The 27,837-nt window shown below is 43.8% G+C and overlaps 1 protein-coding gene across 2 annotated transcripts in view; it reads right to left on the reverse strand.

Annotated features, from left to right (window-relative positions):
• The window catches only part of RPA1 (replication protein A1), a 93,686-nt gene that overhangs the window by 49,145 nt on the left and 16,704 nt on the right, over window positions 1-27,837 (reverse strand). For both annotated transcript variants that reach the window (XM_030185713.1, XM_030185714.1), the window contains exons 4-11: window positions 25,192-25,300; window positions 24,913-25,001; window positions 24,241-24,327; window positions 19,426-19,561; window positions 17,411-17,513; window positions 1,559-1,627; window positions 1,136-1,328; window positions 257-396 (exon numbers count right to left, since the gene is read on the reverse strand). In XM_030185713.1, the coding sequence (XP_030041573.1) occupies window positions 257-396; window positions 1,136-1,328; window positions 1,559-1,627; window positions 17,411-17,513; window positions 19,426-19,561; window positions 24,241-24,327; window positions 24,913-25,001; window positions 25,192-25,300 (926 nt within the window). The remainder of the gene's footprint in view (window positions 1-256; window positions 397-1,135; window positions 1,329-1,558; window positions 1,628-17,410; window positions 17,514-19,425; window positions 19,562-24,240; window positions 24,328-24,912; window positions 25,002-25,191; window positions 25,301-27,837) is intronic.

Consider the following 27,837-nt stretch of genomic DNA (forward strand, 5'->3'; position numbering starts at 1 on the left):
TTCCCTTTTCTTTTGGGGCTCAGCTTCATACATCTCTCCCCTATCTGTCCTACTTAGGGAATGCTGCATGCAAGTCTTTCGCTTCCAACACTGCCACACAGCTTCTGTATATCTCTTCTCCTCCTGATAGAATATGGTTCACCAGGTCTTCTTATCTACACCCTTCATGCAGGGTATTGCTCCATTAGTTTCCTGCCTTTCTCTTGGGGCACACCTATATGTGTATAGTTCTCCACAGATTATGTGCATCACTTACCTCTTCACCCCAAAGGGTTGCTGTTACCATTTTCCCAGATGTATCCATCAGATGTATATTTCTCTTAGATACTTCTCTATTATTGGATTTTACAATGATCTTTGAGACATCTTCAAAGCTCTTACAAACCCCAATGATATCTGTAGTGCATATATGAAGCATTCATAAGGCCTATGTAATAACAGCTCTTATGCCAGAGTCACAGGCAGCAGTCAATTTTGAAACCTAAGAACTGAATCTGCATTTAGACAATACTGTACAATGAAATTACAACATCCACCCTTCCTCTCCAAGCTTATACTTCTCACTCCATTAAAAGAACATGCAAGCATCTCTAAAGTTATATGTATCTTGTGTTTTTCCATTATTTACATATCCTCTCTGGAAGGGGTCTTACAAATTACTAGAACTTTGAGAATCGAGAGATCTGCTACTTCCATTCATGTGAGATTACATTAATACCGCCACTTTGGGATGGGAACCTTTTCTAAACATGAGATTTTACTCTTAGCATCTAATACTATGCTTGGTGCCAACTTCCAGCCCCATCCTCTAAAATTAGTGATATTCAGTCTCAGTCTTTGATGGCTGCAAACAGCTCAAGTATTCAGGATACCCCTAATGAATACAAAGGTAATACATTTGCTTGCATACCACCTTCACTGTGGCCATTTAGGGCTGGAAGTGAATACCACTGCTCTAAACAATTGATCACCCACTTACTACCTATGTAGTACTATGAGCCTAGGTACTACGTATTAGTATGCAGAACATTACACTAAATAAATCCCACTTAACTTACAATAATGTAATCTGGAACCAGGGCGCAGACACCCCGAACTCACCCAATCCATCCCCAAACCCTGCTACAATACTTACCAACTAAAGTGTCTTTATCCTTATTCTCTAGATCACCAATGGAAACAAAGTCAAACTGCACTGTGGGAACATCAGCAGAGTCTTCACAGGGGATAACTGAAGTCTCATTTGTGAATGTCATCTCATAGTCATTCTTCACAGCTGTGTACTGCTTGTTTGCAATCTTCAAAGTGCCTTTGGAGAAGAAATATACCTACAACCAAAAAATAAAAATCTAATACAGGCACATACTACTTCACAAGCATTGAATGCTGCGCTGTTGGTAAAATATGGAGCCGACACATGCACCCAGGGCAACAGAAATCCCTCTTGTTTGATAATTGAATTAGCTGGGTTACACTAGATTTCTGCTTAGCTATCCCTATTTTGTATTTTTGGAATATGAAATCTTGGGTGTGAAACCAACCCTGAAATGCTTTTTACCTTGTTAACTTCGATGAGAGAAAAGAACTTGTCCACTTGTTCATTAAAACCTGTTGCTCTGATTTCACCCTGCAGGAAAACAGATGCACAGTATAAGAAGCATGCACATAGTAGAGCTGGAATAAATAGAATCAAGACCCTCCTATCCATGGCACAACATCCCTTAACCACACCCCAGCCCCAATTCCTCTTTGAGCTTCTGCACATTTACAACTCATCAGTTAATCAAGCTTTCTATTAAAGACCACTAAAGAAAATCCTCTTTGAGCACCTGAGATTAATAGCAAGTATCATTGCCCCCTGAAAGGCAATTCTAGCCAGTGAATGCTCAAGGTTAATTTAGCCCATTTTAACATCTGCTGCTAAGCAGACATATTCAGATAAGTTTATTGAACTAAATGCCCTGTAAAATTATATCAAACCCAGAGAACCAAAGAAATGAGAATGAAAGAAAAAAGAAAAATATCCTTTTCTTGCAGAGCAGGTCTACTGGTCTTCCTTATACAGGAATGATATTAAAATACATACATATTTCCTCCAGGATAGCACCCTCCTGTTGTTGCACTCACAACCCATTAAAGCAGTATCTTATAGTCCCCCTGCTTGCAAATCATTGTGCCACCACTTCGAACTAGATTCTTTCCCTCCGAGGGCTTAAAATATTTTTGTCAGTTTTAAAATATACTCTTACAGCCTAGACAGCATCAAAAGACGGTATTAAGATAGCTGAGTAGGGCCTAGTTCAGTCTTCTTTCCCACCCACCCCAAGCACATCTCTCAATTTATTATCAGTTAACCCAATTAAGAGGGCAAAAAGGAAAATTTGTCACCATACTTTCCTCAACTTTTGATTCACATTAAATTATTTGAAGTTCACTTAGAAAAACAAATAAAAGCATAAAATATACAAAATAATCTTAAGGTTTAGGTATCCCTATCCCCTTAGCAACCTTAAATAACTAAACAACTTCATCAAAACTAAGATGCTGACAGCAGTCCAGCAGCAATATGGGTCTTTTACACAGAGTGCCACATTTGGAGAAATTAGGTCTTACCTGATAATGTTCTATTAGTCCTTCCCACTATTCCAGAAGCCAAGGGATGTTCAAAAGAATTACCTAGAGTGGATGGGATCCTGGCACCACTACCCTGAGAACCGAAGCCCCAAAACTAGCTTCCGAGCATGACACCCTGTAGTGCTTAGCAAAGGTATACAGTGTCGACCACATAGCCACATTGCAAATATCCCACGGAGACAGTGAAGTAGTCTCTGTATGCCTCATAGAACGAGCCCACAAGGCCCAAGGAGCCTTCTGCCCCACAAGCAAATAAGCTGCGTATCTAGCAATTGTGGGTTGGAAGCCATGAGGGCCAAGCCTCTGTTTACCAAAATGCACAAACTGTCTGTCAGATTTGCAAAACTCATTTGTGATTTCCACATTACTACTACTACTACTTATTTCTAAAGCCCTACTAGACATACACAGCGCTGTACACTTGAATATGAAGAGACAGTCCCTGCCCGACAGAGCTTACAATCTAATTAGGACTAATGAGGACTCTACACACATTGAGAAGCTTCAAGGAAGAATACCGAGCCTCTTCGTCCTCTCTGTGAAAGGATGGAAGCTCCGCAGATTGGTTGAGATGAAATGCTGATTCCACTTTTGGAAGAATAGAAGGAACTATGTTCAGGGTGACCTCTGCCTCCAAAAAGCAAAGAAAGGGATCCCAACAAAAGAGCCTGAAGCTCCAAAACCCTATGTGCCGATGAAACAGCCACCAAAGAATGCTGTCTTTTAGCGTATGATCTTTCAAGGATGTTCCACTCTGGACACGGCGTACAAAAGGGAGGCCACATGCAACCTGCTCAACCCAAGAATCGAACGATGGTAAGCCACAAGAGTCATCTTCTTTAGCTGGCCCCTAAAAAAGGCCAAAGCTGCAAACTGAACTTTTATAAACCCCAACACCAATCATTTCCCACAGGTTCTGGAATAGTGGGAAGCTACATAATAGAAATTACTATTTCCGAGTTGGTGAAAGGACGTATATGTGCATGTGATGCAAAGAGCACTTTGCTCTCAGAGTACAAGACTGATTGCTGAAAGCTACAGTAGCAGACTTGAAAGAGCTCCAGACCAGCAGCAGCAAAAACAACAAAGCAGTTGCAGCGCCAGTCTCCATGTGCACGCTGCCGGGTCTGAAACACAGAAACCAGGTTCCGATCAACACAATTAGGACGATAAAATAACCAGACAACAAAAGATAATTTTATTTTCTATTTTGTGATTATTAGAATACTTAAGTTTTTGGAATTTCCATTTCAAAATCTGATCAGAGCCCAAGGGTACTTGGTTGAAATTTGTTCACCTTAAGGGTACTTGTCATGAAGAAATTGAGAAACACTGATCTAGAGGAGACCAAGTAGTATATAGCTAAGAGATCCTGCTTCTAGCCTCTGTGCTAACTTGGAGGCGAGAGGTAATCTGGCAGGAAAGCATCACCTTCGTGAGGCAGGAAGTGAACCTGTAACCAGCACCTGACCTCCAAGGGATACAATATCCTCTCACACCCGGATGTTACCTCCAAGGCTTTCTGGCCAGGAGGAAAGGGTTGGGACGGCCATTTTAGTTGATCATTAGGCATATAGATAGTTGGATGGCTGCTGGGCATGAGGATTGCTTGGATATCTGCCTGCCTGGTGTGAAAGTGGCAGACCTCATGCATCACCTAGATAAGATTTTATACAGTGCTATGGAAGAGCTGGCTCTCGATACATATGGGTATAAACATAGGAAAATATGGAAGGAAGGTTCTGGAAGTCAAATATAGGCTCTTTAGGTAAAAAAAAGTTGAACTTCAGAACTCCATCTCCCACGCACAAGACTCAAGAGGCAGGCAGAGCTTCAAACTGATAAGGGATTTACATTTATTATGCACTAATCAAGGGGAAGCCTATTCTGAAAAGATAGACTCCACCATAACCAGGGTAAAAACAGACTGATGGCACTTTTAAAAAGGAGATAGCTTTTAAACAAGAGCTTGAAGGAAAGGCAACACTCACTCAGGAGAACATGGATTATATCTCTGAAGGGTACTATGAAAGCAGGGAAATTAGGGCATCCCAATGTAGAGGATACAACAAAGGCCTAAATAAGTCAACTGCCTTTAAGAAAGAACAAAAGAGTAAAGATCAAACATTATCCCGGTCAACTAAGAAGCCAGTTTTAGCTAAAAACACAAAAATATATATTTTGAAAAGTCTGTATATAAATGCTAGAAGCCTAAACAAGATAAGATGGGAGTCCTGGACTATACAGCACTAAATGAAGAGGTAGATATAATAGGCATCTCAAAGAACTGATAGGAGGAGGATAACCAGTGGGACACTATGATACCAAGGTACAAATTATAACACAACTAGCCATTAAGTCCGTTAAAACGGGTGAGTTTTTTGGAGAGGGCAGGGAGGAGGGCAGGGAGAAAATGTTGTATAAATGTTATCTGTAAGTGAGAGAGGACCTGTTAAGTCATATTTTTGAACATTATCACTGTTGATTCTGTCCTGTTATTTTGAATCTACGTTAATAAACGAAGTTTACAAAAAAAAAACGGGCGAGTTTTTTGTAGTTCTAAATTTAATAATTCTCACCTCCATCCATCCATGTCCAGCAACCCTCCTCTGTCCCCTGCCCTCCCCTCCATCCATCCATCCATGTCCAGCAACCCCGCAGTCTCCCCTGCCCTCCCCCCATGTCCAGCAGCCCTCCTCTCTCCCCTGGCCTCCCCCCCCCCCCGTCCACCAACCTTCCTCTCTCCCCTGCCCTCCCCCCATATCCAGCAAACCTCCTCTCCCCTGTCCTCCCCCATGTTCAGCAACCCTCCTCTCTCCCCTGTCTTCCCCCCATGTCCACAACCCTCTCTCCCCTGCCCTCCCCGGATGTCCAGCAACCCTCCTCTTTCCCTTGGCCTCCCCTCCCCCCATCCACCAACCCTGCTCTCTCCCCTGCCCTCCCCCCATGTTCAGCTACCCTCCTTGCCGCCGCTCCCTCTGCACTGACATGACAGAACCTCTCACCACCGTGTGAAAGCGCTGCAGACAGAAGATCGATCTTCTGCTGCCTGCAGCGCTTTCACACGGAGGTGAGAGGCGCTGTCATGTCAGTGCAGGGGGCCCGGCATGGAGGGGGGCGGGAGCAGCGGCGGCAACGTCGGGGAGGGGGGTGGTTGGTGCTTCAGCGATCTCGGCAACCTCCACTACGTTCGGCCTGTTCTGTACTCTCTGCCCCTCGCCCCGCCTCTTGATCTCGGCGACCTCCATTACGTTCGGCCTGTTCTGTACTCTCTGCCCCTCGCCCCGCCTCTGACTCCTCCCTCCTTTCTGGTTCTGGAGCTGGAGGCGGGGCTTGGACTTTTCCTCTCTCAACGTTCGGGCTCTACTATGCATTTGCGGGTGAGTCGGTCACTTGTCATTTATATAGTTAGATAGAGTAGATCACATTGGAGGGGGAGGGTGCTGTTATATGTCACAGAGGGAATGAGTTAAACAGAATCAAAATTCTGAAGAAAACAGATTGGAATGTGGTATCATTATGGATAAAAATTCTATGTGTGAAGGGAAAGTGAAAACTGGTTGGGGTGTACTACCATCCACCAGGCCAGAATGAACAAAGATGAAAAGTAACAGAAATTAGGGAGACTAACAAATTTGGCACCACCACAATAATGGGCAATTTCACCAAAAAGGATAGCACAAAATATCAAAACAGCAACCAAAACTTCTGCCAACATACAGATTCCCAAGTGTTCTGCCACTTAAACTACCATACAAACAACAAAAATCAAGATGTGGACACCTCAGTATTCACCACCTCTTTATATTTCTAATTTAGCGTATTCATAAACAAACCAATATTGGGTCTCACCAACATCCAAAAATATTTTAAAGAGGAGAAAAACCACCCAAATGTGGACAAAACATTCCCCTTCAACTCAACTGAAAAGATATATGCGGTACAGTACTTGGCCTCAAGCCCACATTTCAATTACCCAAATATTGACTAGAAACACTAGGGAAGTAAAGTTCCTAGAAGGAATAAAATAACTGCTTCAAACAGCAGCTTGCTCATGAACAGATAAGAGGGGGAGCTATTTTACATCTAGTCCTTAGTGGAAAGCAGGGCTTGGTGCGAGAGAAAATTGAATTGGGTCCACTTGGCAATAGTGATCATGACATCATCAAGCTTGAGTAAGTTTGAGCCCAAGAGCCCCCAGAGTCACAGGGGAAAAATTTAACTTAGGGCTGGGCTTCCCACTTCAGCAGCCTTAATGATGCTGCTGGGGCGGGGGGAGGGGGGGTTAGTACCAGGAAAGAGGATAGGGGGAGGTCAGGAGACTCTGAGAGATTGGCTACTTCATGAGTAAGCAGCTTTTCTCGCCAAGGCCCCGGACTAGGTTTGACAAATGGGCAGGGATGTGGGGAGAGAAGGGGATTTAAGGGGGTGCATCCAAGGTGCAGGTTCCTCTTCCTGCTCCTCGAAGGCAGCTTAACAGTGTAGTGATTTGCTGGAGGGTAGCTGGCTCACCTCATAGCACCTCAGCACACGAGCTGGGAGAGGTTTTGCTTCTCGCCGGAGTTGTTTAGCATTCAGCCTTGGAGCAGGCTTGTGCTGTGCCTTCCCACCCTTCCCTGGGCAGCTCCAAGGCTGTGGCACTGTCTTGCTGTCATAGCAGTGCAGGAGGGGAGGAAAAGGGTGAAGTCCTCCAGGGTGTGTGGAGGGGTGTCATGGGACAGCGGCCTTCTCTAGTTGACGGTGTCAGCAGGCTTCACCAAGATTGGGGGGGGGGGGGGTCCTCCTTGGACCATGGTGCCGAAGGGGTGGCTGATATGGGCAGATGGTCTCTCCCACAGTGGCTCCCAGTGGGTCATTTCAATTCAGCCCAGCAGCAGCTCTCCCGAAGCTGTTCGTGCCACCAGCGCCAATTAGGTGCATTAGTGATAGGCTGGAGTGCGGCTGCCTTTTCTTTTTTCAGGCTGGACCTGCACCCAATTCTGTATCAGGGAGGGGATGGGATTTTGGCATGGGGTCTCCCAGTGCAGAGACAGTTGCTATGGGATTACTCAGGCACTGGAGTTAGGCTCCTTCGGGCCCACAGGGATCGGGAGGGGTGGGCCACGATCCAGGATCCTTGATGGGTGAACTGGTATTTTCAGCATAGTTTGGGATCTGGCTGGGGCACGTGGGTCTTCTGGCATGGGTTTGCAGCAGGACGAGGGCTGGGCCACATTGCATGGGGTCTCCGGCCAGGAACTGGTCAACAGTTGGAGTGCTGGACTCAGGGGCCCCTCACCCCCACAAAGCCTGATGTGGCTTGCCCTGGCCCTGTGGGCAATACTGGCCCCCCGATTCCTGGTTATCCTCGGGTGGATGGCTTGGGGGGATTGCAGCACGTCTTGCTTGCTGCCTGGGACGTTGCCCGACAGACATGGTTTGGGTTGCTGCTGGACATCTGGAAGCAGTGCTTCAGAGGCATCCATGTCTTCGATATTGTCCGGTCTCCCATCTGCCCGTACAAACGGCACAGAATTGGGGGGGGAGGGGGAGGGAGGCAAGGGACTAGAGGTGACCCTGCGAGGACAGGATCATGGACTGGTGCAGCCAGCAGCTTTGGAAGGTGCTGTGGTTCCAGTGCCGGATCTGCGAGCGGCAGACTGTCAGCCGTTGGTAATGGTGTGATGCACTTCTATTTCCTTTTCTACCATCTCTTACTCATCATCTCCACCTGTTTCAGGTTCGGGCCTCCCAGGCGGATGCATCCATGATTGGGGCAGAGGGGTCTAGGAGTGTGCTAACATTAGTGGCCCTGACTGAGCTTGGGGAGCGGGTGCTATGCTCCCTGTAGAGTACATTCCAGAAGCTCACCTGCATAGCCATTTTGAGCTGCTGGAAGCCAGGGCCTGGTGGAAGGGGGACAGGAAGCCTAGGCAGGACGGAACGGTTGTCCAGGATGGGGCAGTGCCCAGGCCTCTTCACTTGGCTGGTGTTTGGGACTCAGCCCATCTGGGTCCCTCTGGGATTCTCCTAGCCTACTTAGACTCAGCGCTGGCCACTTGCTAGCTCTGTGGTGAGTGGGGCTTGGGTGAATTATGATGAAGTCTTCCAGGACAGGATGGAAAGGAACCTCCATATGTCCTGGGAGCGCTCCAGATGTTCATTTTGGCCTGACCACCTTGCCGCTCTGTATCTCTCTCTGTAAGGGAGAGGGGGGTAAACAGGAGCTCCTGCAGTGGCTCCTCCTAGAAAGCCCTACCAAGTGGCAGAAAGGGACTGCAGTTGGCACAGCAGGAGGGAGCGCAGATGCGTGCAAGTGCCATCCCAGTCTGCCTTTTGCTGGATTGTATATTCCGGCCTACATGCACCCGGTGCCGACAGTGACGTCCAGCACTTTAGTGCCTCGAGATGAGCTGCTCCTATGGCTAGGACGTGTGCCAGTTTATTCCAGGGCACCTACCCCTATCCAAATGTGGCGGGAGTCGGGTCTCCTGGTGGTTTTTGCTTCTTCCTTCAATAAACCTGTCTGGGATTCGGTCCGTGGTGATGCTTAGTCTGCGTGGGGGTTCAAGGATGTTGTTCACCCTACATTGCATGCAGATAGCAGGCCCCCTCTTTTTATCATTCTGCAGGAGCCCATCTATGGGGCTGCTGTGTGTCGTGCAAAGACTTCAGCAGTTTTGCACCTACCTGCAAAACTGACAGCACTGAAAGCCCTCAGAGACACCCTCATCTGTTATCTGGCCAATTTCCTTTAGTAGGCCTATCTGGCTCCATAAATTGTGAGGACCTTGTGGTTACTTTCATGGCGTAGTGCAGGACTTCGGTGTCCCCCTGGAAGAGGACGAGATGGAGGGCGCAGCCTCGTGCTCACCTTTCTGGACATCGAGATTAATGCAGTTGCCCTAGTTACTAGACTCCCTCAGGATACAGTCAAACAACGCTTGGAGAGCGGTGCCTTCATCTCGGCTGCCAAGAAGGTAGCCCTCCGGGGGGCCTTCAGGCTCGATAGAATTTGACCATGGTAAGCCAGACGAGCCCTGTGGGCAGGGCCTTCTTGAGGCTTTAGTCCTTACTGCAGGTGTGTGTGCCCCCATCATTTCATTGGTTTGCCAGCGAGGGTCCTTGTTGATCACTGTGTGCAGCAGCACTTCCTTGCTGAGTTTAATGGCACCTTGCCTACTCTGTGGAAGGGGGGGGTACCTGCTAACGTGGACTTGGTATCAGACCCAGAAAGGAGTTGAAAATGTGGCATCTCTTGCCGAGGCTCCTGGTGTGTAGCGGCCTAGCCGGAGGATTGGGTAAGCTCTGGCCTGCTTCAGGACGTTACACTCCTGGAGCTGTTCCTCTTCCTTGTGGTGTGCAAGCTGTGGCAGGACAGGCGCCGAGACAGATGAGATCAGGAGTGTAGTGGAGGTTGTCAATTCACAATCTGCTCAGTGCTTGCAGTTGACTAGATTGGTGTGGGTTTGCGCAGCTTGCAGGTTACTCTTTCCTTCAGGCTGAGCATTTGCCCGGGGCACTCATTAAGTTGGCTGCTTCTTTCTCGCACTGCCAGCTCAACCGTTTCTGTGCCTGGCTCCAGCAAGGGCTGGTGAGCCTACGCCAGCGAACAGGTAGGATCTGGACAGAGCGAGGTGTAGTTGTGCTGGGAGATGCTTCTGGCACCATTTGCGCAGGCTTGCTATGTGGAAGGTTTTCAAGGCAGAGTCCTTACTTGAGGCGTGAAGGCTGGGCTACTGGGTTTCTACCTGATTGGTTAGTGGTGGAATATACTGTGCACGGCAGTCCCTCAGGGTATCTGGGGGCATAATGACTCTAAGCTTGGCCAGCTTCACCTTCTTTGGCCATGCTTTGGGTTGGGACAGCCCAACGATGGTTTCCACCCACGGAGGATGCTAGTGGGCAGGGGGTGGTCGTCCGGATCGTGAGGGACCCATTTCTTCCGAGAGGCTGTTGGGCATCTTGTGGGTTGTCACTTGGGTGTCATTTCCAGAGTATGGCTCTCTGTTTTTAAGACCTTCTCTTTCACATTTTGGTGCATGGAGGGCTGGTGAGCTGCTTGTGGAGGAAATGCATTTCTGTTTCTTCACCGTTGCACTGCTCAAGCAGTCTGGTTTCTTGATTTTTTGTTTCATTTTTTGTCATTCATGTTTTATTTCTAAATTGCAGTCTTATTCCTTACAACACGATGGTCTTTGTTATGAAGTGAAATATAAAAAGTCTAGCACAATTTAATGACTTTGTATATTTCTACATTAGCTTTTGTCTAAACTAAACTTTAGAAACAGATGCAGAACCAGTAATCTGTTGGATGGGGAAGATGGAGGGGGGTGGGGTATGATCCTTACTGCCCAAGAGCCCAGATCACTGTCAATGTGCTCCTGCTTATTACCATTATTTCCATAAAAATAAAGTACTAACCTCTGAATTGTATGCTCCCTGATCTATATTGAGAAAACAACATAAATATTAAAAAGTCACTTGCAAGGACATGTGTTGTGTGGGGTTTGGTTGTGTGCCATTTTCTTCTCCTAACTGATGACAAAGAAGAGTCACATTTGTCATTCTTTAGCAGGCTAAAAAATGAGTCACCCTCCTCCTCTAACTGACCCAGGGCACAAATCTAATAAGTTACTCAATAACAGATTTTATGGCATATGCACAGCATATGATAACATTTTACTCATTAAGACTGAATGTAAAGTGACCAAGAATAGACTGTCTTAGTGACGAATTTTAAAAAACCTATATGATTAAGTAGCATCAAAAAGCAAATAATTTGCATTCATAATATCAGCAATGCTTTCACCAACTGGCAGCTGAGACCAAGCATTCATAGCTCTATTACTGCTTAAGATTCATCTACAGGTTCCCATCAGCTGCTTTGCAATACAACACCAAAGCAGAGAGGTGTTGAAGCTATTCACCATTCACTAAGGCCAATGTACTAATCCATGTTTAGAGCCATGTGCTGAAGCTCAATTCTGGTCGCCATATCTCAAAAAAGATATAGTGGAATTAGAAAAGGTGCAGAGAAGGGCGACGAAAATGATAAAGGGGATGGGACAACTTCCCTATGAGGAAAGGCTAAAGCGGCTAGGGCTCTTCAGCTTGGAGAAAAGGCGGCTGAAGGGAGATATGATAGAGGTCTATAAAATAATGAGTAGAGTTGAATGGGTAGATGTGAAGCGTCTGTTCACGTTTTCTAAAAATACTAAAACTAGGGGGCATGTGATGAAGCTACAATGTAGTAAATTTAAAACGAATTGGAGAAAATGTTTCTTCACTCAACATGTAATTAAACTCTGGAATTCATTGCCAGAGAATGTGGTAAAGGCGGTTATCTTAGCGGAGTTTAAAAAAAGGTTTGGACGGCTTCCTAAAGGAAAAGTCCATAAACCGTTATTAAATGGACTTGGGGAAAATCCACTATTTCTGGGATAAGAAGTATAAAATGTTTTGTACTTTTTTGGGATCTTGCCAGGTATTTGTGACCTGGATTGGCCACTGTTGGAAACAGGATGCTGGGCTTGATGGACCTTTGGTCTTTCTCAGTATGGCAATACTTATGTACTCAGCACATGTTCCATAATGCACATGATGTACAAAAGCTTGCACCCAATGGTGTAGTCAAATCATATGCAAATTTGCGTGCAAGCATTGGAGAACCTTCCAATTGGCATGGAAATGCACACAACAGTATGTGCTAGCTCAGACCTCCCCAAACCTGTCCTGCGGAGCCCATAGCCAATCAGGTTTTCAGGATATCCACAGTTAATATGCATACACAGTCTCCAATGCTTGTAAATTCTCATGCATATTACGGATGTCCTGAAAACCTAGCTGACTGTTGGATCCCAGGGCAGGTTTGGGAAGGCTTATGCTAGTAGCAGAATCAGTATTTTGCACATAAAATTTTAATTGGCAGCACAAGGAGTTAAAAATGCATTCATTATGCACATGTGCATATCTGGAATGCTTTTCCTCACATAAAATAAAATACTAGTATTGTATCATCTAAACTTCTGCAGTAGAGCACTTCACCATTCATTTCACAGCTGCAGCACTTCTTCCTTAACCCTACATTCAATGATATGACTATCTCATCATCCCTTCATCTCTTTTCCACCGTCCACCCAACCCCCTAAAAAAAAAAAAAGGGAGCAAAAAGTTGCTGGTAGTCATGCTGGGGCAAGAAAAAAAAAAATGGTATGCATGCTAGCCACAGAAAAGCATGCCAACCTTTTACTTCACATTAACCCATTTGTGCCCAATATTCCCATAATAAGTGCCCATAAGTGCCCATATGGGAACATTGGGCACTAATGGGTTAAGGAGCCGATGCACACATCTTACTGTGCTAGGATGTCCAATTTTGACTGGTTCTATCCAGTTTAGCATGCATGTTATTTAGCAAGTAAAAAACAAAGGTGTTCTGCGTCCATCCTACCGATCGCTGGAGCAGGCAATGATAACCCTATGCAAATGTATTACATGGAGTTGATTAATATTAAAATGAGCATTCTGAGCAATGCAACCATTTCCGAGCAATGCACAGAAAGGTGCACCTACCTTTAACGTGCAAAATTTTCCCGTGAGGTCTGGAGCTATCATTGTGTGAGGGCGACTTCTGGGAGAAGCACTCTGCTTGCATTTTTCAATAGCAAAACTTGTCCAAGAACAGAGAATAGTTTAGAGGGGCAGAGAAACAAGCAGGGGAGGGCTTTCAGCAAGGAGGAGATTTTTCTCAATAGCAAATTGCTCTAATACTGGCGCCACCTTCCTCCTGCAGCTTACTTGCCTTCCTTCAGGCTGCCCACCATGCTTTCACCTGAATCTCCATCTTGATGAAAGCACCCCCAGCTGACTGGCTGTCTGCTTGTTTCTCTGCCCCCTCCCCAGCTGACATGGGACAGTCAGCCAATCGGCTGGGAGAAAGCCCCTATGTCAGCTTGAGGGAGGTGGAAAAACAAGAAGACAGGCAATCGGCAGGTGGGGAGGGGGGCCCTATTATGTCAGCTAGTGGGGGGGGAAGGGGGGGGCTTTCAGCAAGGAAGAGATTCCCAAGCAAAAATAATCAGAGGCAGCCTGAGATAAGGCAAGTAAGGTGTGGGAGGAAGGTGGAGCCAGAATCAGAGCACTGCAAGGGAAACGGAAAAGGAGACAGGCGGACAGTTGAGCCAGCAAGTACTGCAGGGGAAAAGGAGAGAGTACCGCAGTGGGATTCCTGGGCATGCGCACAACATGGACACTTACCGAGAGACTGTTCTGCACATGTGCTAGGTGCTTTCCCTATCAAGCTGCTTGCTAAATTTATATGAATCTCATTTGCATGTGACTTCCTTTAACCCATTAGTGCCCAATTTTCCCATAATAAAATCCCATAAGCATCGCTTGCTATTTAAAAATCGGTAACTTCTACCGTGGATCTAAATGAACACGGTTTTTAACGGGGACTTTTGAGCATCAGCTTCTCAATCCATAGTGAAAGAAAACCAGGAATTAAGTATTCCGGTCAGGTGATGTACACTTCTTTGCACTGGATTTTAAAAGAGCAGTGCACTGATATGAAATCCTTTGTTCTATTCTCTCATCCTTTGAGCATTGGGTGGCCACAATAGCGCACAAACTGTTCAGAACTCGCACTAAGCAGGGAGAGAAAACTAACAACTTATAGCAGCAGCTTCAGAGAGCATTTTCCATCTCACAGATAGGCTGCAGAGAATACCTTCTCCTGCTTTAGACTTAGCCTGGCCTCAGAATGACATCCTATAGTATATCTCCTATCAAACTGAGCTCTCTTTTTCATCAAGCACTGCCATTTCCTCCCCTCACCCTCCCCACTGACAGTTTGAACTTCGTGGGTGTGGCTTGGATCTCTTTCAGGGAGAGAAAACTAACAACTTATAGCAGCAGCTTCAGAGAGCATTTTCCATCTCACAGATAGGCTGCAGAGAATACCTTCTCCTGCTTTAGACTTAGCCTGGCCTCAGAATGACATCCTATAGTATATCTCCTATCAAACTGAGCTCTCTTTTTCATCAAGCACTGCCATTTCCTCCCCTCACCCTCCCCACTGACAGTTTGAACTTCGGGGGTGTGGCTTGGATCTCTTTCAGGGAGAGAAAACTAACAACTTATAGCAGCAGCTTCAGAGAGCATTTTCCATCTCACAGATAGGCTGCAGAGAATACCTTCTCCTGCTTTAGACTTAGCCTGGCCTCAGAATGACATCCTATAGTATATCTCCTATCACCTTCTCCCACTACTCCAACCAGAGTTACACCTAATCACACTGACCACCCTTCAACATCTTCTGTCCTTCTGTGACTGTTCTCTTGTGCTTGACTGCTTAAATATTTTAAATTTAAATGCTTTACTTTTTGTCTATTAGATTGTAAGCTCTTTGAGCAGGGACTGTCTTTCTTCTGTGTTTGTACAGCGCTGCGTACACTTTGTAGCGCTCTAGAAATGTTAAATAGTAGTAGTAGTAGTACTTTATTACAAAATCAACCTCATTTCATGTAAAGGGATCCACAGCTGGCTGAGTCTTTACCTAACCTCATGTGGGGTATGCAGCCTCCATCTGCTCGCCATAACAGAAACTTGGCTCTGCTCTGAAGATTCTGCTTCAGTTGCAGCCCTCTGCCATGGTGGATCTCTCTTCTCCCATACTCCTCGCCCTGCTGGCCGCAGTGGTGGTGTTGGACTATTACTCTCACCCTCTTCCAAAAATTTCAATCTCTTCTGCCACCTCAGTCTCACTGCTTTTCTTCCTTTGAAGTCCACTCCATCCGCCTATTCACTCCTTTGCCTCTTCGAATAGCAGTTATTTATCGTCCCCGTGATAAGTCCCTTTCATCCTTTTTCAGCAACCTTGACGCTTGGCTTTCCTTCTTTCATGATCCTTCTTCCCCCTCCCTCATCCTTGGCGACTTTAACATTCATGCTAATGATCCCTCCAACTCTTACGTATCCCAGTTCCTCACCTTAACATCCTCCTTCAATCTCCAACTGGTCACTGTGTTGATCTTATCTTCTCCCATAACTGCTCTCCCTCCAGTTCCTTTGCCTCAGATCTTCCCCTCTCTGACCATCATTTAATAACCTTCACACTTAAACTTCTGCCTGCCCAATCCCGTCCAATCTTAACCAATTTATCTAGGAATCTTCAGGCTATTGATCCTACTACCCTATCCTCCAGTGTCTCAAACCTCTTCTCTACCACTTGAACATCCAAATCTGTCAATGAAGCCGTCTCTTCCTACAATACTATTCTATCCTCTGCTTTAGACACTCTTGCACCTCTCATGTCCCATCCTAAAAGGCGTACCAAACCCCAGCCTTGGCTGACCTCTAAAATCCGCTACCTAAGTTCCTGTGCCCGTTCTGCCGAATGCCTCTGGCTGAAATCTCATGCCCATGCTGACTTCATACACTTCAAGTTCATTTTATTTTTATTACATTTGTACCCCGCGCTTTCCCACTCATGGCAGGCTCAATGCGGCTTACATGGGGCAATGGAGGGTTAAGTGACTTGCCCAGAGTCACAAGGAGCTGCCTGTGCCTGAAGTGGGAATTGAACTCAGTCCTCAGTTCCCCAGGACCAAAGTCCACCACCCTAACCACTAGGCCACTCCTCCACATGCTGACCTCCTTCCAATCTGCTCTTTTGCTTGCCAAACAGGACTATTACATCCAGCTAATTCTCTCGGCTCAAAGCCCTTGACTTCTCTTCGCCACACTGAACTCTCTCCTCAAGGTGCCTCCATCTCCAACTCCCCCTCACTATCTTCTCAGACCCTAGCTGAGTTCTTCCACGACAAGGTTCAGAAGATAAACCTCGAATTCTCAACCAAGCCAACCCCACCTCTCCCTCCCCTTTCTTTCTCTTTTTCCTAGCTAAGACTGGGGCAAATGCCAGTACATATCCTAGATGAATTTGACCTCCTGGGCCAATCAGAGCCCAGAACAAGTTTTCAAACGTATACTGCATCTTACTTTCTATCTGTGCTAGACTAAAGAAAGAAGTTATTTATTTGTAACAGCTTAAGGAAGGGATACGAGAGAGAGAGAGAGAGAGAGATCCGGATTCCTCCCAGCGTCACCTAGTACCAAACAACAGTTGTCAGACAGAAGCCCAGGGACATCCCCCCAACACACTATCACTACTCAGCTAAGAAGGCCAGTTCTCTAACTGCTCCTCAGAAGCTCATCCATTTATCATCTGCTGAAGAAAGAATACTGAGAATTTGAATGCTACCTGGTACTTTATAGGGTAGGATCTGCTGAGGATAAAGGCCAATCATCTGAACTGGTTTGGAATGACAAGGAAGACACATTTGTCCACACTTTTTGGTCCTGGGTTTTCCAGTCTCTAATCAGGATCCTGTAGAGTTGATTTCCTACAAGCTTTCCTCCTGCTCCTCTGGGCTTTGAGCTCAAGCAAGACCAACCACCTGAGTATACAGCTACCAGAACTTTCATTTGAAAATGCACGAGTTACTTTATATTCCTTCTACCAATTCACTCAGCTCAGTCATTAAAGTTACAACTGTTAGCTAGAGGTAACACACCAAAAAACCTTCTTTGGCCTTAAATCCTCCCTGTGTGTACAGTATCCTTAGCTGGCATAGAGAACAAAATTCAGGCCTGGGAACAGAACCTAAGTCCTTTACATGATGATGTGCAGCACTGCCAAGAAGCCACCAGGTCAGCCCGATTTCCATAAATTTTTATAACACAGACCAACAACTGGAAGCAGGAAAAGTGCAAAAATATTTTAAAAACTTACACTCTCATCTACCAGTTCAATGGAAAAAAGCTTTCCTTCTCCTCTTGAATTGCTCCAAGTGCGGATCTGGCTTTTATTGGTAACACGAGCTCGGATAGTCCACCTGTAATGAAAGCAGTTAAAAGCTGCCATTTGAGAAGACTCTGGGATCCTTGTGTACTAAATACTTCAAAATGAACTCAGTAGGATGACTTCTGCATTCCACTGCCCTTTAAATAATGGACCCAACCCCAGAGAGGTACAAGGGAGATTAATGTCTTTTGTAATAAACAAAAATTACAGGTAAATTAAAATCCTCCAAGATAGACTAAGTCTATTAGCTAACAATTCAGTTACTATGCCAAATTACAGCTGATGGACTGAAGACAGTAATAGGACTGGTTATTGTATTCTTAATAAAGGGATGTTACAGCACTAATGTGGAACGTTTCAGATACATGGTCTAAATTGGACTAAGTTATGCTGCCTTCCATTTTTAAAATGATTCTTCAAAACAGACAGAAATTAACAGTTATGGAGCAGCGGACATAATATAATCAGGGCTTCCAATTATCAGAGTTTGTAAATTCTAAATATAATTGGTTACTCTTCAGTTAAGTGTTTTTTAATGAATACTGAAAATAGGCATTTATCCATGTTTTCATTTTTTTGAAGCTTAAAATTTTTTTTTATTGACAAATTCATTATTATTTTACATATAACCGTATACAAAATCATGTATCCCTCTCCACACCCCCCTCCCTCCCTCCATGTTTTCATACCACAAAATACCCATAGGTGCATTTTTTTTGTTGTTGATTTTTGTAAATATATTAACAGAAAGGGATGGACTTAAAGATAGGAGGAGGTATTGCTAGACAAATTTTCTTAGCCCACTCAATAGCAGAAGTGGAAAGGTCCTTCAATGGGAAGCAAATCAGAAAAATCAACATGGGAGACTAGCTCCCAGTTTAGATATTGAGGCACAAGCAGAAGGGAAAACCTAAGACGAGTTCCTCCATTTATCCCATCCTTGGTTATGTGTTCAAGAGCAGTCAAATTTCTAATTGACTCTTCTATTAATCAAGTTCTCCAGAAAATCCATTTTACATTAACACATAAGGGACACATCAGTATACACATATGCCAGCACACAAACAACTAGGTAAAAAGAATAATACAGTAAAATCTTGATTATTTGATCTAAACAGGACCAACCCGCTGTTGGATAAATGAAAAGATGGATAATACAGAAACAATGGTAAACCCTCAAAAAATGCAGAAACAAAGGCAGTAAAAGCAGGGACCCATCTCAGAATTCTGGTAAAAGTAGGGTCCTGGGATCGGAAAACGGAAAGAAGCCACATGACACCCCTGGGGGGGGGGGGGGGGGGTCTGTCAAATATGTGAGATGGTCAGATAACAGAGACTTTACTGTAGTGCCCCTCATTAAGAGGACGTTCAAATCTGTTCAGTTATTTGAAACAATGAAACCTAAAAACAAATATCATGGTATGTGAAGCCTAATATGCCTATCTAGTCTGTGAGGTTTGCTTCCTGGTACAATCCCAAAGACTCCTGCTGATATCTGGCTTTCTTTTCAAGTGGCATACTCTGTCTTTATCCCAGGCTTTCTTGAATTCAATTTTGCTTTTACCTCTTGCCTTCAGAAGCTATTTTATAGATTCAATGTATGCTGGTTTAATTAATTGCTCCAAAGTTAGTTTTACTTAAAAGGGGGAAGAAAAACACAAAAACAAAAACACTACCCAAATCCATGCTTTATTTTTATGAACGAATGCTCTAGAGATCTCCCCAACATTCTAATAAATTAAACATTTCTATTACTGCTTAATAGTAATGAAGGCAGTATGGATGAGCTGCTCTAACGCTTGACTCAAGGTGGGAGGAGAGAAAATAAAAATTGCCAACAGAGACAGCTTGGAAGACAAGGTGATTCAGTAAACAAACAAAAAACAAAAAAACCCCACACACAAAAGGGCACATAAGCTCCCTTTGCATAAGTGATTACTTACTTGGACTGGTATGGGTTAAGGCTAGCAATTGGCACCACCCTAGACTGTGATCCTCCAGGGGTGCTCAGGATACTGTCACTACCACCTGCCTTCCCAAATGATTTTGAGGGACCACGGACCATAGTGGTTGCAGCAGCTAAAAACAAAGACAAATTCTTTTTAAAAATTTAAAAAAAAAAAAACATACAAATTGTAGGGCCATGGATCATTTACCATTCTCCAGGGTTGTGCTGCATCATAGTTTCTCAACTTAGGACCTTACCCCTCAAGACAACATCTGACTATAGTATTAATTGGCAACTAAAGTGCTGTCTGATAGCGTTGAAAGAGCCATTTCAGTTGAATGAAGAGGGTGAAAGCCAGATTGGAGTGGGTCAAGAACAGCATGAGATGAGAGAAAGTCAAGACAGCGGCGGTGAACGCGTTCAAGTAACTTGGAAAGGAAGGTGAGGAGGGAGATGGGTTGATAGTTGGAAGGACAGGTAGGGTCAAGTGAAGGCTTCTTCAGGAGCGGTATGACCACAGCATGTTTGAAGGCATCAGGAACGGTCCCAGTGGAAAGAGGAAGATTGAGGATATGACAGATAAAAGGGGTGAGAGTAGGAGAGATGGTGTTAAGAAGGTAGGTAGGAATGGGATCAGAGGAACTGGTAGTTCATTTTGAGGAGGAGAGAAGATGTGATGTTTCATCATCAGTGACCTCAGGAAAGGAAGAAAAGGACAGACGGGTTGAGGAGATAGGGGAACGGACAAGGGGAGGGAGAGGTGGGGGTGGTTTGGTAGAGAATTCGAGGTTTATCTTCTGAACCTTGTCGTGGAAGAACTCAGCTAGGGTCTGGGGAGCTAGTGAGGGGGGAGTTGAGGGTGGAGGCACCTTGAGGAGAGAGTTTAGTGTGGCGAAGAGAAGTCGAGGGTTTGAGTCGAGAGAATTAGTCAGCTGGATGTAGTTGTCCTGTTTGGCAAGCAAGAGAGCAGATTGGAAGGAGGGCAACATGAACTTGAAGTGTGTGAAGTCAGCAAAGGCAAGGCACGAGATTTCAGCCAGAGGCGTTCAGCGGAACGGGCACAGGAACTTAAGGTAGCGGATTTTAGGGGTTAGCCAGGGCTGGGGTTTGGTATGTCTAATAGGACGGGGCATGAAAGGTGCAAGAGTGTCTAAGGCATAGGATAGAATAGTATTGTAGGAAGAGACGGCATCATTGACAGATTTGGATGGTGTAGTGGTAGAGAAGAGGTTTGAGATATTGGAGGATAGGGTAGTAGGGTCAATGGCCTGGAGATTCCTAGATAAATGGGCGGGAGGAAGTTTAAGTGTGAAGGTTATTAGATGATGGTCAGAGAGGGGAAGATTTGAGGTAAAGGAGTTGGAGGGAGAGCAGTTATAGGAGAAGATAAGATCAAGACAGCGACCATTTTGGTGGGTAGGGGAAGTGGAGCAAAGTTGAAGTTTGAAGGAGGATGTTAAGGTGAGGAACTGGGAGACATAAGAGTTAGAGGGATCATTAACATGAATGTTAAAGTCGCCAAGGATGAGGGAGGGGGAGGAAGGATCATGAAAGAAGGAAAGCCAAGCATCAAAGTCGCTGAGAAAGGATGAAAGGGATTTATCAGGGGGACAATAAATAACTGCAATTCGACGAGGCAAAGGAGTGAATAGGCGGACGGAGTGGACTTCAAAGGAAGAAAAACAGAGAGACTTTTCCATTTTGAAGTTTACATTACCACTCAAAACCAATGGTTACATTGTATAATGATAAAACATATTTATTTAGCACATTTATACCCCACTTTTTTCCACATTGTGCAGACTCAAAGTGGATTACAATGTACTGATTAGGCTATTGCCAGACCAGTGGCAATATTAAAACTTTTGGGGGCGTTCTTAAGCTGGGTTTCTTTTGGGGATCTCATATCTGAATGAGACAATCTGATACTGAGCAGCCGGATATTGAGACAAACACTATAGTGTTTGTGAAAAATCCACAATTCCAGGAATAACATGTATTTATTTATTTATTGCATTTGTATCCCACATTTTCCCACCTATTTGTGGATAGGATGCTGGGCTCGATGGACCCTTGGTCTTTTCCCAATGTGGCATTACTTATGTACTATCTTAAGGGAAAAAAAAATCATAAAGCACTTTCAGAAATACAAAAATCAGATAATCAATAATGAGACAAACACAGGAAAGACATCCGATCAAAATAAGAACATAAGAAAAGCCATACTGGGTCAGACCAATGGTTCATCTAGCCCAGTATTCAGTTTCCAAACAATGGCCAAGCCAGGTCAAAAGTACCTGGCAGAAACCCAAATAGTGGCAACATTCCATGCTTCCAATTCCAGGGCAAGCAGTAGCATCCCCATGTCTGTCTCAATAGACTATAGACTCTTCCTCCAAGAACTTGTCCAAACCTTTTATAAATCCAGATACACTAACCGCTGTTACTACATCTTCCAGCAAAGAGTTCCAGAGCTTAACTATTTGTTGATTGAAAAAAATATTTCTTCCTATTTGTTGTATTTATCACATTAGCATACCACCTTTTCCCACTGATTGCAGGCTCAAAGAGGCTTACAATAATACTGTAGTAAGTTACAATGCAAGAAATACAATTTTTTCAAATTGAGCAGAATAGAAATAACAGTTGAACAGCGATGGGTATTGAAGTAGGATATAATTAACAATTAATCAGTAGTAAATAAGAAAATAGTAAGGTGTAGTTAAGAGTCCATTGGATCATATAATAGTATTTCCATGTAACTTCCTTGAGTGTCCCCTAGTCTTTGTACTTTTGGAAGTAGTTAAAAAAATTTTGATTCACTTCTACTCGTTCTACACCACTCAGGATTTTGTAGACCTCCATCATATCTCCCCTGATCCCCTCAATCACATCTCTCCTCAACCTAACCTCTTTAATCTTTCCTCATATGAGAGGAGATAAGATTTATTAATTTACAGTCCGTCCTTATGCACACATAATAAAAACAAAAGAAAAACACATACAAGTAATTACAATACAAAAAAAAATGTAACAACAGAAAACCCCAAATCCCAGGCACAGCAGGGCAAATAATAATCCAGACATGGCAATTTGTCCTCCAAGTAATGCTCAAATAGCAAAATCAAGGAAGTCCCAATTCATCGGTCAATTATAAGCTAAACAAAGCAAGTTCTGAATCTTTCTACTGCATTGACAGTAGAGCAAGAACTCCAGAACACCTTCTTCATCTGCAATTTTTTTTTTAAGAAAAAAGAAAAAACAATAAACAAATGAAAGATGGTAACAAGTAGCAATATTCCCTCAATGACAGGCCATAATATTTTGAACAATGCCTGAATTTATGTTAACATGAAATCTGTCCTGACATTATTAAATGTTTGCCCCTCACACAGACTCAGCAGCCCGTCTAGCTCCTCCGTATGATTAAACAAAAACAAAAGTCTCTTAAAGAGACGCTTACCTTTTTTTTTTTTTTACTCAGGAGAGAAAGGCAACACCCCAAATCTTACCCTTACTATCTCTGAGAGCCTAAAAATACTTGGTGTTATAAATCGATCGCAATCTAACACTTGAAAGCCAAATAAACTCCACTACAAAGAAAATGTTCTTTTCATTGTGGAAACAAACGGATAAAACCTTTCTTCCCGAGAAAAGTATTTCGTAATCTAATACAATCAATCGTATTATGCCACTTAGACTACTGCAACGGAATATATGCAGGATGTAAAGAACAACTTACAAAGAAACTACAGACCACCCAAAACACAGCAGCCAGATTAATCTATGGAAAGTTCAAATTCGATAGTGCTAAACCCCTTCGAGAGAAACTGCATTGGCTTCCAATTAAGGAACGTTATCGCCTTCAAAATCTGCACCCTAGTCCACAAAATTCTTTACGGAGAAGCCCCTGGATACATGACAAACCTAATCAATCTACCTTCCAGGAATATATCCAGATCATCCCATTCATACTTAAACCTCAACTACCCTAACTGCAACGGTCTCAAATATAAATCCATTTATGCATCCTTCTCCTCCTTTATAAGTACACAACTATGGAATGCACTGCCAAAAGCTGTAAAAACAATCTACAATCATTTTAATTTCAGGAAATCACTCAAGACCAGCTTATTTGGAAAGGCCTACCCCAAGGATCCAACATAAGTCCCTATATTCTGCAACACAGCAAATTAATGGACCATATTGACCATTATACCCTGTTTTGTTTTTTTTTAATCTCCCTGTCCTCTATACTATGTTATTTGTATAGTTACCGGATTGGCGACTGCCTTTACGGTTTGATGTTAGCCACATTGAGGCTGCAAATTGGTGGGAAAATGTGGGGTACAAATGTGTTAAATAAATAAAATGCAGAAGTTAAAGAAACATTTCCCCCCACAAGTTGGTGTTTCCAAACTGCCTCTGATATTCTAGCTTATTTCAGCAAACATTCAGAAGTTTGGTCACTAGCAAGCTGACTTAGATCAGAACCAATTACCTTTCAGGGGTGGTTATCTCCCTGCCAATTTACAATCCATTCTGAAAACTGTACAAATACTGTTACACAAGTTTGGAGGGACATATTTTAAAAAAAAAAAAAGTTATTGTATATTAACCAAACTATTTAGCTCAGTCTTCTGGAAAGCTGAGCTTAGACATGGTGGTAAGTGCACAAATAACCCCCCCCCCCCCCAAAAAAAAAAAAAAACAAACAAACAAACAAAAAGCACCACACCTGAAGACTGGAGCTCTAAACTGGGTTATGATCAGCATGAGGATATGAACAACAGCAACATTAGTAACTCACCGCCTGATAATCCATTCTGCTGTGAAGGTCTGCTCATCGGAGGGTTAGCTGCTGGAACCACTGACTGCTGCTGCTGCCCTTGTCCTGCTGTAATCAGTTTTAGCACAGGGGGGGAAAAGCTTTAGTCTCAAGGTAAGGAGAAAAGAGGGGTAGGTATACAAACATATTTAATACCAGAAATTTACCCAATGCAAGACAACATTATCACTTTAGGCACACACTGCAAAAATATTTCAAATTACCAGCTGCCTCTAAGTAACAGCATAATGAGGATATAAGCAATTCTCACAGGTAATATATTTACCAATGGCTTATCAAGCACATTGAAAGAAGTTGTACCTACAAAAGCTTGTTTAAAGATACGTATATACCCCCCCCCCCCTCATGAAATGTCAGCCAAAACAGACATGTACTGGCAAGATCTCATGAGACTTCTGTTGGTGGATAACAGAGCCCAGGAGGAGGACACAAAAGACAGTTTCAGTGTGTTACTTTTAATGGTGACCAGGCAGCAATACATCAGGAGCAGTGTGTCACATTTACATTGAAAGACTGAGTTGTCAGTTCAGTCCTGCCTTTTGAAATTCTCACTGTCGTTAGCTGTCCATAGTCATCTTGATCTGAGAAATAAAGTCTAATAATTTCAACTGCCCTATACCAGAAGTTCTTTACCTTCATTGAATGGTACAGGATTGCCAATCTTCCCTCCAACCATCTCAGCAGATTTTAGGACTTCTAGGTCCATCACTATGATTACTCGTCTGTAAGTAAAGATAGTAACTTCAGTCAACACGACAACTTTAAGGCCTAGGATCTAATGTCTAACCCTGAAAGCTGAAAAGATTCAGCGTTTGTGTTTCATGTATGTAGGTTAGCAGCACACTCATATTCCCTATGCTGGAAACGTGTTCCATCTTATCCCTAACTTAAGGCATCTGTTAGCAAGAATACCTTCCATCCTTCAGTGTGTTCACAATCGAGCGATTCAATTGACAGATGCAGTTGGTTTTCAAGCGTTCCTCCTCAACTACTGAGTTTAGCTGGGTAGCCAACATGAAAGCTGTAAAAACAAGCACTACACGTCATGGATTGTTGCTTACCCCTTTTATTTCCTTTTAAAAGGATTCTGACAGAGTATAACACAGCAGTTCACAGAAAACGTCAAAATTATCAAAAAGAAATGAATAGAACTAGGCCAGGCAATAGCCTGTAAATGCTACAAATGGCAATGAGGATATCAAGTGTCAAAGTGTCAAACGATCAGAAAGTTCAAAATAGTTAAGGATGCACAGAGACAGTGCCAAAAACAACTCAAAGCTGACTACTCCCCTTATAACGGCCTTACAAGGGGTTGCCTTCAGCTCCTCAGTATTTCTCTGGCTCCAGCAGATGGTGCAGACATGTGGCCAGGTGCAGCAACTACAAGTAGGCCTCTTCCAGCAAGGCTGTAGGCCCAGATTCCCAGCAGAACACAGAGTCTGGGGATGCTGCAGGCAACAGTCCTTTGGGGATGATTTCCCTTCCCTCTTGGGAACAGATTATTGGATTGGCAGAGGCTGGTCTACAGAGTTCAGGGGTGTTAATCTCAGTGGTAGTGGATCCAGTCCCCTGCCCCTCTCAAGCCTTGTGAAGGTTTGTGGCTGCAGTGCCTACTGTACTCCTCTCCTGCTCTTGGGAGGAAGCCAGAGGTATGTTCCCTGAGTTCCAGCTGATTAAACCTTTTGGAAGAGAAATTTTTAAAAAATACAGTCTCATCCCACCCAGCCTGTCCACTGGTGTCTTACGGAGCCAAGAAGAATTAGGACTCAGTCAGGAGGTCTGAAGTAATCATGTTTCCCTCTCCCCCCTTTTTCCAGTCTGAGGAAAAAGGGTGGGTGGAAATGCCAGTAAATCTTGGCAGTTCAGCATGGCTGCTGGTGCATTTTGTCTGGCCTGGGAACAGACAGGCAAGCAGGCACCAGCTAGGTGAGTGCAACCCACTATACCTACACTTGCTTCTAGTTATCAATCTATGGAAATAAAAGTTGGTGACAAGTCACAGCAGTTCAACAAATCAGCAGAAATCAGCCTCAAAGAACTGCTGGCTGAGAAGCATAACCCATTTGTTCTGGGCTGGTCTGGTGGTCGACAAGGAAGCAGTCTGTGGATAGGGAAAACAAACAAAAAATGTCTTTAAGGGATCTGTCCAAGAAGTGAAGGAGTGGCCTAGTGGGTTGCAGACTTAGGAAAGTGGATTCGATTCCCATTGCTGCCTAATGGTTGGGCAGTGGGTTTAGATCCTGGGGAACCGGGTTCAATTCCCTCTGCAGTTCTGTGTGACTCTGGGCAAGTCACTTAGCCCTCACTGCCCAAGATACAATATACATAGATAGATTGTGAGCCTATTAAGGATAGTGCAAGTACCTGTACAATTGTATATTAGACCGCCTCAATTTGTGCTCAAAAGAGATGGTTTACCAAATTAATAAATGATAAACAAGCAATCAGCTGAAAAGTACAAGTTAGTAATGCTTCTAAAAATGGAAAAAAAATTATAGGGACAAAGAGGAACAACCTTCAGACTATTATTTCATAAAGCTGAGACGGTTTTCCTAGTTAATCTTAAAAAGCCCTGCAATCATTCCCGATCACAAATTGCACACCTCACAGGTGTCCGTAAACCCCTAACCCCTGAATTTCCCCACTCTACTTGTAAGGGTGAAAAGCCCCTGCCATCATATCACAGAGTTTAACTAGGTTACACCTATGGGACACTTAAGAAATCAATCCTTCAGTGCTTGGCTTTACAATCCAGAGACCCTTGCTATTCCTAAATATTTTGCCATGTTGGTTAGCCTCAGTTGTGAGGCTGCAACATTGGGGATGTTTACCCTGGCTTAGTGGTTGTGACTTTTTCCCACCCAATTTGGGACACGTAAGTGACGAACATGGAGAACAGATATCAAGGCCGCTGGAATCCCCACATGATGAGGGACTACTGCTGGTTTTTGCAACAGGAAAGTATGACCGGTCACAAACGCAAAAGCAGATGCCTGAAGCACTTTTAACAGTACTGGGCCTTGCTGAAGTAAGACTTTTAAACTGGAATGAGACTTTTTTGAAATTTGTTATTCCATTACATTTTCATATACTGTTTACTACGAAAACTTTGATGTAGATCAGGTAATTGTTGGAGTAAAACTCGTTCTGTAAAAAATTATTCAATGCTTTCCAAGTGGTTAATTCATTTGGACAAAACTTATACATAACAAAATTTCCTGATGTGTTACAACAATTCTGACTTCGGATTTGTAATACGCACACTGAATTTAGTATTAGGACAAATGGTTTTTGCCCAGTAGCACACGAAAAAAAAATTTTGTTGTGCTGTCCTGAATTCCAAGAAATGAATCTTCAATGATATCAAAAACACTCCTCTGGTTTCTCAAGATTTCAGCAGGTGATTCGCTGATCAGAACATCAGACGTTACTGATAACAGAATGGTATAAAAGATGGACCTCTCTAACTGGAAGGATCCTTAACTTGACCCTTCCCTTAGCCTCTTGAGACTCATTTCATTTTAATCTGAACATTTATATTCCACTTAACCAAAAGAA

This window comes from Microcaecilia unicolor, chromosome 13 (genome assembly GCF_901765095.1).
Source record: "Microcaecilia unicolor chromosome 13, aMicUni1.1, whole genome shotgun sequence".
Taxonomy (NCBI): Eukaryota; Metazoa; Chordata; class Amphibia; order Gymnophiona; family Siphonopidae; genus Microcaecilia; species Microcaecilia unicolor.